Genomic DNA, 15678 nt, shown 5'->3' with positions numbered 1-15678 from the left:
AAATGGCCTCGGTCCTGTATACATGAAGGAGCATCTCCACCCCCATCATTCTGCCCGGACACTGAGGTCCTTCTGGCAGTTTCCTCACTGTGAGAAGTGAGGTTACAGGTAACCAGGCAGAGGGCCTTCTTGGTGGTGGCACCCGCCCTGTGGAACACCCTCACATCAGATGTCAAGGAAACAAACAACAATCTGACTTTTAGAAGACATCTGGAGGCAGCCCTGTTTAGGGAAAGTTTTAATGTTCAATAGACTACTGTATTTTAATATTCTGTTGGAAGCCGCCCAGAGTGGCTGGGGAAACCCAGCCAGATGGGCAGGGTATAAATAATAAATTATTATTATTATTATTATTATTATTATTATTATTATTATAACTATTCTATACTGAAATGTTTCTTGGATTGTTCTTGACTCTTCCTGACACACTTGCCATCCTCTCCTGCCCCACCATTGTGGCATGCACCACACCCTTTGAGAACCACTGACTTAGGTAATATTTTATCAGTAAATCAAAACAGTGACTGCATGCCAGTTCAATCCCAATGCCCTTGCAAAACCACTGTCAATCAAAACTGCTGAGGCAGGCAATTCAACTAAAAAACCATGAATGTGCATGCTTGCCCCAACTCTCAGAAAGCAAGCTGCTGAAATTAAGTGGCAGAAGAGCAGAAACTCTGAAAACAATATGCTAAGGTACACAAATTTCATATACAGTAAAATGCTATTGTGGCTACTACCGCACAGTGTTCTCAAATCATTCAGATGAGAGAAAATGATGCATGGAATCACTTGTACTCATAGCAGGGACTCAGCTAAGGTGACGAAGGCAGGACAGCAAGACAATAATGCAATCACACTCCAAAGGCAAGCCTTCCCCAATCAGGCACCCTCTATATGTTTTGGACTAGAATTCCCATCAGTCCTGCCAGCATAGCAAATAGTCAGGCATGATGGGAACAACATGGGATTAAGCTGATAGTAGTTTGCCCTCTGGTTTAAGGGAGTAGCCTTGCTCAAACTAAGCAGGTTCTGGAGTCCAACATCTGAAGGCTCACCAACTCACCACCCACCCATGTTATTGGACTACAACTCCCATCATCCCTGACCATTGGCCATGTGGACTTGGGCCAGTGCGAGTTGGCTCTGCTTGTCTTGCATGAAAAGCTCTTAGGACTCAGCACAAAAGTTCTATAGGGGCAAAATCCTTATAGCTATATGATAGCAAATTGGTTAGAACAATGATCAGAGAACTGGCTTTCTACAGAGGGGGATCAGGCAATACACTTTTTAAACCCCACCCCCAGGAGACTGTCTGAAAACAGAAGTGGTCTTGAAAACATAGAAATTGGCCACACTCATCAATTTAAGTTTGCTGATTAGGATTAATCCTTTCCCCAGATAACGCAAAATATAACTATACGTCATAAGGCAGTGTTTGTTTTTTCTAGCTGTTGATGATGCTCCTGATTTCTCTGTGGAACAAGCTACTCGCCCATCTATAAGGGCTCTTTCTTTACATTTGGTTCCAAAGTGCATAACCCCTCATTTCCAGGGAGATGTTTGACTCACTATTGCTGCCACATCAGTCTCAGTGATTGAAAGACAAAGCAAAGCAAGAGAATAATTAATTGGTGGCCATAGTGATAAATTCCAGAAGAGTAGTCATACTGGTCTATTCTATTGCAACAAAGAGTCTTGTGGCACCTTATAGACTTAACAGATTTATTGTTGCAGAATCATTTGTGGACTGAAGCCAGTTGCTGGAGCCCCCAAGAGGGGAGAGGGCTCTTGTGCTTGAATCCTGCTTGCGGATTTCCCATAGGCACCTGGTTGGCCACTGTGAGAACAGGATGCTGGACTAGATGAGTCACTGGCCTCATCCAGCAGGACTCTTCTTTTGTCCTTAGCTCCAGCCAGCACCATGCTGGCCAAAGGTGATAGGAGTTGCAGTCCAAAGCATCAAAAGAGAACCAAACTGGTGAAGGTTGACATAAATACATGCATCTGATGAAGTGAGCTCTGGTCCACAACATATTATGCTATAGTAATAAATATTGTTTCTCTTTGCTGGTGCCAATGGGGTGCCATTCAGATGCTAGGGACTACAACTTCCATCATCCATGGCTATTGGCTATGCTGACTGGGGCTTCTTATTGTACTGGCCCAACAACACCAGGAGGGCACCAATTTGGCTAAGGCACCATTGGCATATTCCCCAAATAACGATCACCTTAACAGTAACCGAATCACAATGGTTAAAACCAATAGATAATGCCTTCTTAACTATGCACAGCATAGGGTTTGAATAGGACACCTTTTTAGCGGGTGGGGAGGTTGTTGGCAGAGGCTATTCCTTGGCAGGAACTCCCTTCTATTAGAGGTCCATCAAACTTAAATAAGTTCCAGAAGAGCTTAAGGCTTTCCTCTTTGGGGCTGGCATTCAGTGGGATATGGTTAAGCAGGTGTGGAATATCTGTAATTAAATGGGGTGGCAATCACTGGAGCTCTGTTGATGCTTGAAGGATCAATGGATTTGGCCCATTAGTTTAATGGAGGCACCAAACCAGAGCCTGGCTTTTCCCAATGTAAAATTATTTGCATCCTATTTCAAGCCAAAAAAACCTATCCCTACAAGCACCATTCTTTCCACAATTTTCACGGCCCACAAAGGTGTGCTCCATTTCTGAACACCTAAGAGCAGGGGCTCCAAATATTATCTACCCAGATCACAACTTGCCAGAGGGAAGGTAACTCAGTTGGCCTCCCAGGTTGCCAAAATTTTGATTGCTTTGTTATCAGTTGAGGAGAAGGAGGGAGGGGTGAGATGGTTGGAGAGGAGAGAGAGGGAGAGGGAGACTAACCCCCTGCCAGGAAGGGCTATTCAGGGCTGGTTCCTGTAATAAAGTGATTTAATAGATCTGAAGAGGCCAGTTCCCTTCTTTCTCCCACAGTTACTTCCTGTGGGTTATCATTCACATGTGTAAATGACCAGGAGAGGGTTATCAATGGGCTCTGCTGCACTTAAAGCAGACCTTGTCTGGTTCGAGGACATTGTCCATGGACAAAGAACACACGCTTTTTCTGTGATGCTCTCCCAGTTTTGTCTACTCATTTCTGGTTGACCAATGACTTGATGAGAAATGGTCAACCCACTTGGAAAATTATCAAATCGTAATGATGACGATGATGATATCAAAAGCTGGAGTTGTTGTTGTATTTATCATTTTATTTAACAAAATTTATATATCACTTGATTGAAAAAAGCAACCCTCTAAGTGGTTTGGGTGGGGGGGAGTAAAATAAAACATTTAAGATTATTAATCCAAAGCAAGGAAAAACATTTCAAAATCAACAATAAGCTAACATGATATTAAAATACACACCAACTTGTCTGGAAATGCTTGCCTAAGGAAGCTTTAAGCAGACACTGACAGCATGTATGCCAGGCATAGGCAAACTCCAGCCCTTCAGATGTTTTGAGACTACAGTTCCCATCATCCCTGACCACTGGTCCTGTTGGCTAAACATCTGGAGGGTCGGAGTTTGCCTATGCCTGATATATGCAGTGAAGATGCCTGCAGGATATAAGTGGAGGTCCTAGCATACTAAAAGTTTAGCATTTACACAGCAATTTAGAGTGATCAAAAGTCACCACGTACATTATATCTAGAAGTTCTTGCAATAGTCCTGTAAGATAATAACCTGTTTGCTCCTTTTTGCAAGGGAGGGCAGCTGAGCCTAGTGGGTTCATGACTAATGAGCAAATTTGAAACTGAGATTTCTCAGCTCACACTCTTGGCCTCTTTTTCTTCTGCCCATGGACCACTTGAAAATCACATTTTTTATTATTATTATTATTATTATTATTATTATCATGCCTGTTTTAGCAGTTGTAATGCTGCATGGTTTTTAACTGTATTTTGATTGCTTCTTTTTATTTCCTGCATTTTATTATATTACAGTTTGAATTACATGAAATACAATAAAATGCAGCATGTAAGAAATAAGAGAGGCAATCAGAATACAATTTTAAAAATCAATGTATTTAATGTGATGAGGGTGGTATCTCCCATGTTCAACCACAAATGCATAGGCACAGTTTGGAACACCTGGATGAAGCTCAGGGGCTACAGCTGGAGACAACCCTTGTGTGAAAGGATGTTCTCATGTAATTCTACAGAAAGAGGCAGGGATAACTTCCTTGGAGGAGTGTACAACACTTTCCCCCCAATCTACAGATACGGACAGGTAGTTCACAGAAGAGAGAATGAAAAGGTAGAATGGGCTGTACCAGTTCAGACTGCAGGAGGTGGGAAATCACATTTAAAAACCAAATAGAAAAAAAACTAAACACAGCAGGGCAAACAAAGAATTTCAGACTTTCCCCCTGATGTTCTAACTTCTTACTTGAAGGGAGACCATTCCCTACCTGCGGAGCATCCGCATTACACACAGAAGGTCCTAGAGTCAATTCCCAGCATCTCTAGGAATGCCTCCAGCCTGACTCTGGAGAGCTGTAGCCAGAACTGAGGTAGATGGACCAATGGCCTGGACTCCATGGAAGGCAGCTCCCTACTTAATATCAATGGCTTTGCTGCCATCATCCTGTAACCGTTCAAGCTGTTCAACCTTAGAGCAACTATGGCATGAGAAGCTAAGCATGGCTCCCCATTCACTCTTCAGCACTCTCACACCAAGTGAACCACTTAACACATAATCAAAGCAGGAACCTATAAACCTCAGGGGCAGATCTGAGTTTAGGAAACTATTCAGATTCCATGGCCCAAGACAGGAGGCATGAGGGAAGTCACTTTTTCTCAGGGTGCCTTGCGTGTGTATGTGTGCTAATTAATCTTCCACCTGAATGAATGGTGATCAGGCAAGCTATGGTTATGAATGAATGAATGAATGAATGAATTGTGATCAGGCAAGCTAAAGATGTCTCTCCTCAATTCTTAATGGGGCCTTGCTGATTTGTTAGTTTAGATTAAAATAATCCCATCCTTGCTGGCAATTTCGGGCACTTCTTCCTGCATCCCCAATTTAGCATTAAAGGTGCCAAGATGAGAGTGCTTGGAAATGTCTAGAAAGGGCAGCCCTGGGCATTAGGACCAGCTAACCCAACTACCAGCCACTCTCTCATGTCGCTGTGGCTTTGTGAATAATCAGGGTGTCCAAATAGGGACCCTTCACACCTTCCAAAGGTCTTCTTGCAAGCAGGAAAGAAGACAAAGAATCTTGTGGCCCCCCTTTAATGCAACCTGACTTAACTGAGAGTCACCACATATTAAATACTGTGATTAGAGCCAGAAGGGGCATATTTTCCCTGTCAAGGGCTGCACCCCCCCCCAAAGGAATCTATCAGATGGGAGGGAAGGAGTGCCAGCCTCACATGGGTGAGAGAATATGGGGTAGTAATCTCCTTGAGAGAGATAATATAGGGAGGTGATGATCTGAGGGAGAGAGAAATGTGGGGTGGTGCTGAGGGGCAGAGAGAGAAGGAGAGAGAATATGGGGTGCTGGTGGTCTTAAAGAGACAGAGAAAAATATAGGGTGGTGGTAATGTTACCTTTCCCACTTCTTTGTCACCTGCATAAAATCAGGCCTGAGACTGCAAGTTGCCTTCCCCTGGAAGTGTGTTGGACCAAGACTGAGGAGATGAAACCTACTGGATAAGGTTGGTCTGGTCACTATCTCTTAGCCTAACCTACCTCACAAAGTTATAGTGTGAATAAGGGGTGGGGGAAGCACTGTGCGTTGCCCTGAGCTCCTTAAGCCTGGGGGGGAATCTACATTTGATAAAACTTGTGAGAATAAATTTATCATAGAAAGCTACTTTATAGCAGCCCATTAATCAAGTATTGTCTACTCTGACTGGCAGTGGGTCTCCAGAGCCTCTGACTAAAGGGCTGGTAGTACCCAATATTTTTAGCTGTAAATGGCAGGGACCATTTGCTAGCAAACCATGTGTTTTACCACTGAGTGATGTCCGTTCCCCCCCCCCCCCCGCAACTTTGAGAGACTTCTCTTGTGGTACATTCCAGGGCGGAGAACCTTCTTGGTCCAGTGGGCCTGTTCTTTATTTCCCCCACCTGGACAGGCCAACTTTGACAGATGGGTGGGCAAGATCCAACCACCTCTTTGGGGGAGGGGATTACTGCCCAAGCAAGAATGAACTCCCCACACATCCTGTTTTCTGCTGGCCTCAGGTGTGGGTGTGGTTTCAGGGGACGCCTGGGAGGCCGGGTATGGCTCGCAGTCATGCAGCTCCCCATCCCAGAATTAAATTAACAGAGAAGATGGTGTGTGTACGTTCCAGTGAAAATCTCAACATTTTATGTACAGTATTATACTTTTTTCTTTCCTCATGAAATTCAAGGGGGCTCATTAGGGCACAAAAGTAGGGCCCCATCCAGGTGCTGACCAGCCTCTGCTAGGGCTGTTACATCATATGCCTTCAGATCCTGCCTTAAGGACATGTGAATGCAATTGCTAATAATCCCAGATAAATTTTACAGGTGGCCCAAATAGATCCATTTTCCCTCCTGCTTTTCCAGCATTAAAAACTGAATGCTGACAATCCCTATGACTGTCAGTGTTCAGTCCAGTTGTAGACACAGAATTTTGCTCTGGAATGCAGACATTTGCTGGCATTTGAATGCTGACATTTGCCAAAGTTTTGGGCATTCATTGTGACATGACAGTCCAGCAGAGGAGGGGAAAGGTGAAGCTAAAGGGTTAGCAAGGCAGGTGTAGAAGAATAAGATGAAGAGCTCCAGAGAACCCAGATAAGGCCACCTTTCTAGCACCAGAATGGAGGGAGAGAGGAAGGGAGAGCGGAGGAAGAAGGAGTCTTGATGTGGATACACAAGTCACTATATTCACAAGACAAGTTCAATACAGTATTCAGGAAATTTAACTGTACTGATTTCACCATCAATTGCAAGGTGAGTTGTGGCCCTCTGTTCAACTCCTTTTACTGATAACAATCTCCTGCCCCTGTGGTTTTCAAGCTGTGGACATTAGCTTGTCAGCTGATGAGCCCCCAAACTGCAGAGGGTTTGGAGGGGCCTGTTATAGTTTGCATACTCAGCTCAGAATGGCCTCTCATTTGCCCCACGTAAAGCAAGAACACACCTTAAAAACACAGCCAGCACTGTCCTGCATTTGTACACTGCTGGGGAAGATACATAGGGGTAGATATAGAGGCAATGCTTGTCTTTCACCAGTGATACTCTTGGGGAAACACTGATCAGCTCACAATGAACCCCAGGTTCCCCCAGAATACAGATTGTCAACCCACTCTAAGGAAGGGCTGTAAAGCACTCTGCACAACAAGAAAGTGCCACATACTAAGAACAACCACAACCAACACTATTTAGTCCTGCTCTGCATGTTGCACAAAATGGTGGTATAGTCTGCAGAGCTTCAGATTGCAGAGGAAGGGAATGCCTTATTTTACTCAGAAAAATAAAAGACATCCTACAAGGATGAGGGAAAGGCAGAGCACCAGGAAGCAGCTTTCTGTCCCATCTCCTCTTTCTTTGCTGCATTAGTGTTCCACTTGCAGGGTTTCATAGAGAAACATTCAAAACTGTGACCCTCCACCTGCAGCCTGAACCAGCACGGTCCAGTTTATCACATTTGAAGATATGCTACCTGATTCTAACGCATGTGTAAACAACCACATACTGGATCAAGATCTAGTTTTGCACTGTTTCCAACAGCAGTTGGAAGCTTGCAAGTGTGGTGTGAACATGATGTGATGGCCTCCCCTGTTGTGTCTCATGGTGGCCCTAGACCAGCGATAGGCAACCTAAGGTCCATGGGCCACAAATGGCCCACAGGGGTCGTTTAACAGGCCCATGAGCCGCCCTTGAGGCAAGCCCCCACATGCTGTGCTAAACCGGTGAGGCGGGGGGACGGGACTCGCAAACCGAAACAGTCACTTCCGGGTTTGCAGCGTTCGGGAGCCAAAACGTTTGAGAACTAAGCTGTTCAAAAACCAAAGTACAATTGTACTTGCTTTAGGCCCTACCACCTGCTACGACTCCAGGGCCAAATCAACTGGGTAAGAGCAACGGGTGGCTGCGAAGCCACCATTTTAAGCTGCTCATCATGTCCCAGAGCAGTGCTGTGGGAGCGCATTGTAATTAAAATGGTGGATGGCTCCCAGCAACCCAACACAGATTGCAGGGCTGATACCCACCTCCTGGAAGCCCACCAGAGGGGTCATTGTAGTGACACACAGAGAGAGAGAGAGAGAGAGAGAGAGAAAGAAAGAAAGAAAGAAAGAAAGAAAGAAAGAAAGAAAGAAAGAAAGAGAGAGACTTATGAGTCAGTCATCATTTTTTGGTCACTACCAATCCAGTCCCCCATGCCCTCTGGCATGCCCAGATGGTTTGGGAGAGAGGCAGGGTCTTCACTCATTTCCATGGGTGCAGAGGAGGTTAAAAAGCAGCAGGAGTCCTGCCTGCTGTTTAGACACTACGCCTGCTGCTCTTTATCTGCTAAAAAACTGCAGGGGAAATTCAGTGTGATGCTATCAGAGGTCTGGAGACACTGATTAGTCAGCTAATAGATTTGTGGGTGCATGAGAAACTGATGACAAAAGGAGACCACCAATGGCATTTTGTTGGGGGGGGCTCTTACTTGGAGCCACCCCTGACTTGTTTTTCATTGTTATATTGCCTTTGGCCATGGAGATTCTCTTTAAACATAGAAAGGCCTGCACTTCTCTCTAGTCCAAGGGTGGGGAACCAGGTGCTCTTAAGACCCCTAACTCACTTCTGCCCTAGACACCACGGCCATTGGTCAGGGATGATGGGAATTGCAATCCAGTAACATGCTGTGAGTCTTAGGTTCCCCTCTCCTGGTTTTATCTTTAACCTTTACATTTTACCCCTTAAAAATATGGGCAACCTGATTTATAATAGTAGTAGTAGTACTAAGTGCATCCTCAGGACTTCCACACCACGTGCACTGCAGTGAAGAATGAATTGAGGAAGCTGGAATTTTGGGTTATTTTTCTTGAATCAGAGGGTGCAAGGCAGAGCAAAGCTGTTAGGACACCAGAGACGCTCCAACCATTTAATTTTCTGTGAGGGTGCAAGACTATTAGTGCCTGCAATCAGAAAACTAGACTGTCTGGGGCAATAAATGCTGGGGAGACCAGAGGACTCCCACCCTGCCTCCAGTACCTGAAGTTGCCTCTGCATTTCACAAACCCACACTCAAGCACAAAAGGGAAGGCCACTTTCCCTAGAACAGGAATCAGGCATTTCTACATAGATGCAGAACCAGTTCCAAAAAATGGACTTGCATTGGGCTTCATTCTCCCAAATTCAGCCAGCACTAAAAAATTCAGCCACATACCAAAGTGACTGGCAGTGTAGCTAAAACAAAGCATTGGTCCTCTTCCCTTATATCCTCATGCTGCAATCTGCATCCCTCTGGAACAAGGAAATCAGCATTCCATGGTTATTCCCTCTGGGCTTTTCCATCAATATATCCAGGCCCTGACCTGGGGAAACCGTTCTCTGAGGGCAGAGGGGGAGTAAAATGCAGAAATCAGGGGTCACATCCATTCTTTCTTTTCTTTTTTACAGATTTGCCATCTGCCTGGTGGGAAGGAAAGCAAAACCCTAGGGAAGAACTGAGTAGTTGGAATCAAGAGAAGTTCTCAAAAGAAGTCATTTACTGTTTCCATATATAAAGCCACCCACTTCAACTCACTTGCTCTAGAGTAATGCCACCGCAACAGTAACAAAGCAAATGATTTTAGGATTTCAGCACCTGGCACCTCATGAACAGACCTTATAAAAATCCAAATTCCCACCCCAGAATCAACAGTGATTCACTTTAAACTTTTACACACATGCAGCACAAGTTCATTTGCCCCTGCCGTCCTCCCTGCCAAGCTAAATTCCTTGTTGAGTTTATTTAAAGCACCTTCTGAACTTTATGTCTCCACTTCTGTTGCAACAAACTTTCATTAAGGGTGCAATCCAAAATGCATTTATTTGTCGGTAAACCCCAGGTTAACACAGTGGCTTACTTCTGAGTAAACAGGCATTGTAAGGCTGAAATTCTTTGCAAATGTACCTGAGAGTAAGCACCACTAATGCCAGTGGAAGTTATTTCTGAGTAAATATGCACAGGATTGGGCTGTATGGGGAATCTATGCCCCCGAACTGAGTGGAACTCACACACACACACACAAAAACATGTGCTTGAAGCTTCTTCCAGACTATCAGTATTGACAAAGTGAGTAGGTTTTCTTCTGAACAGGAGCTCCTCATAGCAGTAGGATTACTCATGCTCAGATGCTTAGCATCTAGCCTTCCATCTGAAATGGAAGTGTGTTTGTGTCTGTACTTGATTTCCTTTATTTTGGAGTATCAGCTCACCAATCTCAAGCCTCTACTACAACATCAAAATGGTTTCTGCTATCACTTCCTTGGCCAGTACAAAAAGGGACAGAGAGATAAGAAAAAAAGATTTACACACAAAAAGGAAAAACAAATCCTCTACTCACAATTCATCTTGCCCACCCCACCCCCTCCATTACAAGGTTTGCAAAGAGGCTCCACAAAGACACAAATGAAAATATTTGCTATGGAGTCCAAAAGAAAAGTAGGCTGATCTAGAAGCGGCTCAACAAAATTTTATTTATTGTAGTGGGAGGGGGAGCTAACTTTGTTAGCTATCTGAAGAACCTTGTGCAATGTCTTTGCAACTGTTGACTCCATTATGGATACTAATAGGTAGCTTCAAAAAGAACAGGAAACTATGCTGACCTATTTAAAAATAATAATAATAAAAACCCCACAATCTGATGCTACCTTGATTAGGTCTAACCAAAGCACTACAAAATAATAAGCAAGTTTTCAAGTTCTCCAGAACTCTTTATCAGGCTGCTTATTAAACAAAAGTGAGGTTAGAGGAGAGAAAGCAGGACAGTGCACTGAGGATGCACTTACCTTGGAGTAAGTCCCAGTGAACTCAATGGGGATTACTTCTGAGTAGACATACATAAAAGCACACTATTTTACAATGAAGTGTAGGGTGAAATAGCAGGCTTGGTGCAATCCTATGCATGTTTACTCAGAAGTAAATTTCACTGTGTTCAATGGGGCTTTCTCCCAGATAAGTGCATAAAGGATCGCAGCCTATATTAAAACAGGTTCTAATAGATGCTTATGCAGATCTCAAGTTGCATTGAGATCTGGTGGGATAAAGGAACAAATGATAGTTGATCCCCATATTTAAAAGGATCAACATCCACTAGTTACTTATATCCAGCCCTAAATGAAATGCACAGGTCTCTTGCAAGAAAGAGAACATAAAAAACGAGAAACACAGCAGTTTTCATATTAGCAAAGCTTGACATTCATTTCAGGTGAGATCTTCAGTAACAAAAAGTAATCCTCAGTATATATGTAAAAAAAATCCTGTATACCAGGGCAAAATATAGATGTAAAACAAGCTGCTAATCCAATGTGTGGTTCCATCTCATCTCGGCAACCAAAAAAATTATAAAGCATTATCATAAGATTTGGCTTATAGGAGGGTCCATCTAATCTGAAAATATGTTAAGTCTGCAAGCAGGGCATGAAGATGACTGTTGCTTGTCCCACCAAGTAATTCAGAGCCAGGCTCTCTCAGAACATGGAAGATCCATTTAGCTACAATACCTAATAGCCATTAATCAGTCTTTTCAACCATGAGTTTCTCTGTTCCTTAAAAGCCACCTACACCAGTGCCATCATCACATATTGGAATAGTGAATTACATAATTTCAATATGAGGAGAAACCCATCAATTTCATTCCCTCCCCTCTCTCTGCCCATTCATAATATTATAAACCTCTATCATCATTACACATAACCATTTTTTATATCTTAAACCAAGGTGGGGGAACTTGTGGCCCTTTCCGAAGTTGATGAACTTCAGCTCACATCAGCTGCTCTGAACCACTGGATGAAACCATATTGCATCAAAGGTTAACTCCCAGAGTAAGCCCCTTGACTACCCTTGCCATCTACACCCACAAAAGTACCACCATGCCCGGTGGTGGCATGGACAAAACAAATCTTTAAAGGATCTTCTGAAACTGCAGCTAACTATTCCCCAAAAAAGTGGCTCAGGTGAGCAACAAGATGGTTTGCTAAAGAGAAATATTGGCAGCACAGGTGTCAGGAAGAGTGTGGCATCAAAGTGGGAGGCTTAATTTTTTTAGCAAAGCATTTTGCAATCAACATTACAAAACCTTATAGAGCTTTGATATCCCAATGTAAAAGAGGGCATCCTTTGCATTATAACAATATGCATTCAGGCATCAAGTGATCATTTCTGTAGCTGTTTAAAGCTCATATTAAGACGCCCGGCTATCATACTTTCAAGTCTGGTCCCATCTGGATTTTGTGCTGCAACACTGTACCCCCGTGTCCCTGCATGACCTTCCCAACATTACAGTCATGGAAATCAAAGCAAAAGGCCTCCCCCACTTCCAACTGGGAGAGGGAAAGTTTTAAACATGTGGAACACTGTATCTCAGCATCTTCTACAACTGCCAATTTCCTGTCGTCATTTTGATCCGTGTTTTACCGGCGTTCTCTTTTTTTCTTTTTCTTTTAAAGCTACATTAACACCACCTCACGCCTGGTTAACACGGCAATAATCCCGGCGCGCGCTCCCTCGCCCCTTTCCCCGCTTCTCAAGGCAAATCCCCAAGCGACCCATTTTGAAAAGGTGGGGGGGGGAATGAAATCAATCTGATATCACTTTACAGCAACCTAACTCTTGAACCCTGAGATCACGGGAAGAAAAGGAACCCAGGAACTGACCCTCCTGGCCTCGAGAAAGAGAGAGAGAGAGGCCTAGTGCCGTGGGTGAGTAGAAGCAGCAAGGAAGGAAGATCGGGGGTGGGGTGGGGACCAGGCAAGCAGGCGGCCTGCATTCAAATCCGGTATACAGCCAGGCACCGAACCGAGTAGGGAGCCAAGGGGGGGGGATTTCTTCCTCAGTAAAGAGTGGAGAGAATGTGATAAACTAGCTACCCCCTCTTTTTTAGATAGGGGGGGCAGATCTCCCCGTCCACACACCCCGCTTTGCTCCGGATCGGATCAGCCCACGAGGCCTGCCGCAGTTCCCAAACTTCGCGCGCGTGCAAACTCCACCCCGGCTGCGTCCAGCCTGGAAGGCCCACGCCAAGGCGGCGCCCTAGGCCCCAAGCCGGGGTCGCCCGGGCTCAGCCTTCGGGGGAAGCCTCCTCCCCCCCCGCCCCGAGCCGCTCAGGACCAAGGCAGCCCCGCTTCCCTGCCTCCCCCCCCCCCAACCCCTTACCTGATGCACGAAAACATCCACGGGGCTTTCGAGGGCGATGCCTTCCTTGGTGGTCATGGAGAGGAAGCCGAAGCCCATCCGCACGTTGAACCACTTACAGATCCCGGCGCCATGCAGGAGCGGCTGGCTCTCCTCGTCCGGCCGGGGCGAGTCCCCCGTGGGCTCTTCCTCGCCCGCCTTGGCGCAGCCACCTGGAAACATACGCGCCGAGGATCATCAGCCGGAGTCCAGCCAAAGGAGGGGAGTCCCCCTCCCCGCTCCTCCCAAGGGCCAGCGGGTGCGCAACAGAGGGAGCGCGGGACCTCCGGGGGCCACCCAGGGTTGGGACGCCCGAGAGGGGGCTCACCTCCCGGCCGGCCCCCCAGCCCCCCGCGGGAAACGCCATCGTCGTCCTCGGAGAGCTCCAGCCCTGCTGAGCGCGCAGAAGGCTCGACAGGAAGCCATGCAGAGAGCAGCCTCGGCTCTGGGGTTATTTGGCCGGGGGGGGGAGGAAGAGGACTAAATCGCAAGTCTTCATCCATGGAAGATTAGGAAGGACAGGATTCAAAACATATTTGTGGGGGAGGGATACCAAGAACTCGCTCCCTCTTCCAAATTCCGTAGGGTGCCCAAAAAAGAAAACGCAGCTCCAAAACATCGAAGAAATCGGTGTATTCCAAATCTATGCCATCCCGGGTTGCGGGGTGGATCCCACGCTATTTTCACAGGATGGGGGGAGGGAGTAAAAGTAAACTAGTGGATGGGACAGCGTGACACCACTAGCCCATTTTCAAACTATTCTAAAGCATTCGAGGTGTATGTATGGACATTGATTATATGGAAATACAAAATATTTGTACACTGGGGAGAAATACTCTGGGAAGCGAAGTGTTGGTCTGTCGAAACCATTTTAAGCGTATAGATATATACTGTAGTTCCTCTTTAAAAGCAAAGCACAAAATCAGAACTCGTGCAATTCAACGCATGTCTACTCTGAAGAAACCTCGCCGCGTTTAATGGGACCTGCTCCCAAGAAAACGTTGCCTAAGTTTGTAGTTGTCTAGATACACCCAAAAAGTTTGCAAAATTCCGCCCTCCCCAATTATTATACAGAAAAAGCACATGGTGAAGCAAGAAAGTGACTAAACCGACCGCTCGCTCAAAAAGTAACATTTTAGAAAGAATATATGAAAGAATCAACGCAAATCTTTCCTTTTAAAAATGAAGAGGATTGATTGAAAACAGCTGTAAAACTATTCCTAAAATGAGAAGAGGTGAGGGAAAGCTCTTCAGAGCACACCGCTGATTTTCAAAACAGGGATGGAGGGCAGAGATAGAGAGAGAAAAAGAGGGAAAAGGATGAAAGAGTATTCCTTGAGCGGGGGTGTGGGGGGGGAGAGAGAGAAGGGAAGGGAAGAATTGGGTATGAAATTTTCACTTAACCTGCAAACTGCTGGTTAGAAACAGACCCCATTCTGCACCCCCGGTGGAAATGGTGGACTCTGGCTGGAGCAGCCTCCCCTCCTCTCTGCCAGCCCGTCTTTGGAGAGGGTGTCAGAGCAGCTCAGCAGCTCCCAAAAAAAAAGAGGGGGGGGGGAGAAAGGGAGGAGGGGGTGGTGGAAGATTCAAAACAAGCGGAGGGAAGGCGAGAGAAAGGTTTGCTACATCTTCACTGCAACAATAGCAGTGGGAGGGCCCAGGGCCTGCTAAAGCTTCCCAAATTTCTAAGAGACAATAGAATTCCCCTAACGCCAAACCTTGCGCGCTTTCCCCCTCCCCCCGCGGGCCTCCCCTCCCTCCCCCCTGCCTCCTCCCCCCGCCCACCTCGCCGCAATATAAGCGCTCTTCTCCCTTCCTAGGAGACAAAAAAATGTAACCTCCTGCCATCCTGCAAGCTATGGAGCGGATCCTGCTTTGTGTCCATGCTTTTTCTTTCTTTCATGAAACTCAGTTTTCTCCTTCCACGCTTTTTAAAATCTCGTTGGTTGGAGAGATCTCAAGAACCCGGAGGGGCCTCGTCCCTGGGATACCTTTCACCATATGCAGTTTTCACACATGGCTCATTCATTCATTCATATTTTCTCTCCACCTCTCTCTCTCTCTCTCTCTCTCTCTCTCTCTCACACACACACACACAGCTTTCCCACGTGATACACAATCACACACACCACACTAGTAATTATACATTCCAAGAGAGAGTTTTTTTTTTTTTTTGCAAAGTGGAGGCAGCAGATTGTGCGAATGTGAAACTTCATTGATGGGTAGATTACCTGTCAAGAGGAAAGAAACAAGATCTCCTGTCTTGCCTTCTCTCTGCCAGCACACACACACTATTACCTTATATTATTG

At 45.6% G+C, this 15678-nt stretch overlaps 1 protein-coding gene across 1 annotated transcript in view; it reads right to left on the bottom strand.

Annotated features, from left to right (window-relative positions):
* Positions 1-15058, bottom strand: part of LIN28A (lin-28 homolog A) — a 48871-nt gene extending 33813 nt beyond the window's left edge. The window contains exons 1-2 of the mRNA XM_081015918.1: positions 14773-15058; positions 13351-13541 (exon numbers count right to left, since the gene is read on the bottom strand). Of these exons, the coding sequence (XP_080872044.1) occupies positions 13351-13541; positions 14773-14803 (222 nt within the window). The 5' untranslated portion in view covers positions 14804-15058. The remainder of the gene's footprint in view (positions 1-13350; positions 13542-14772) is intronic.
* Between the last annotated feature and the right edge of the window lie 620 nt (positions 15059-15678).

The sequence above is a fragment of the Podarcis pityusensis genome (genome assembly GCF_964106645.2).
Source record: "Podarcis pityusensis genome assembly, chromosome: 8".
NCBI lineage: Eukaryota > Metazoa > Chordata > Lepidosauria > Squamata > Lacertidae > Podarcis > Podarcis pityusensis.
Note: the sequence above shows the minus strand (reverse complement) of the source record. Positions and strands in the feature narration are given on the sequence as shown.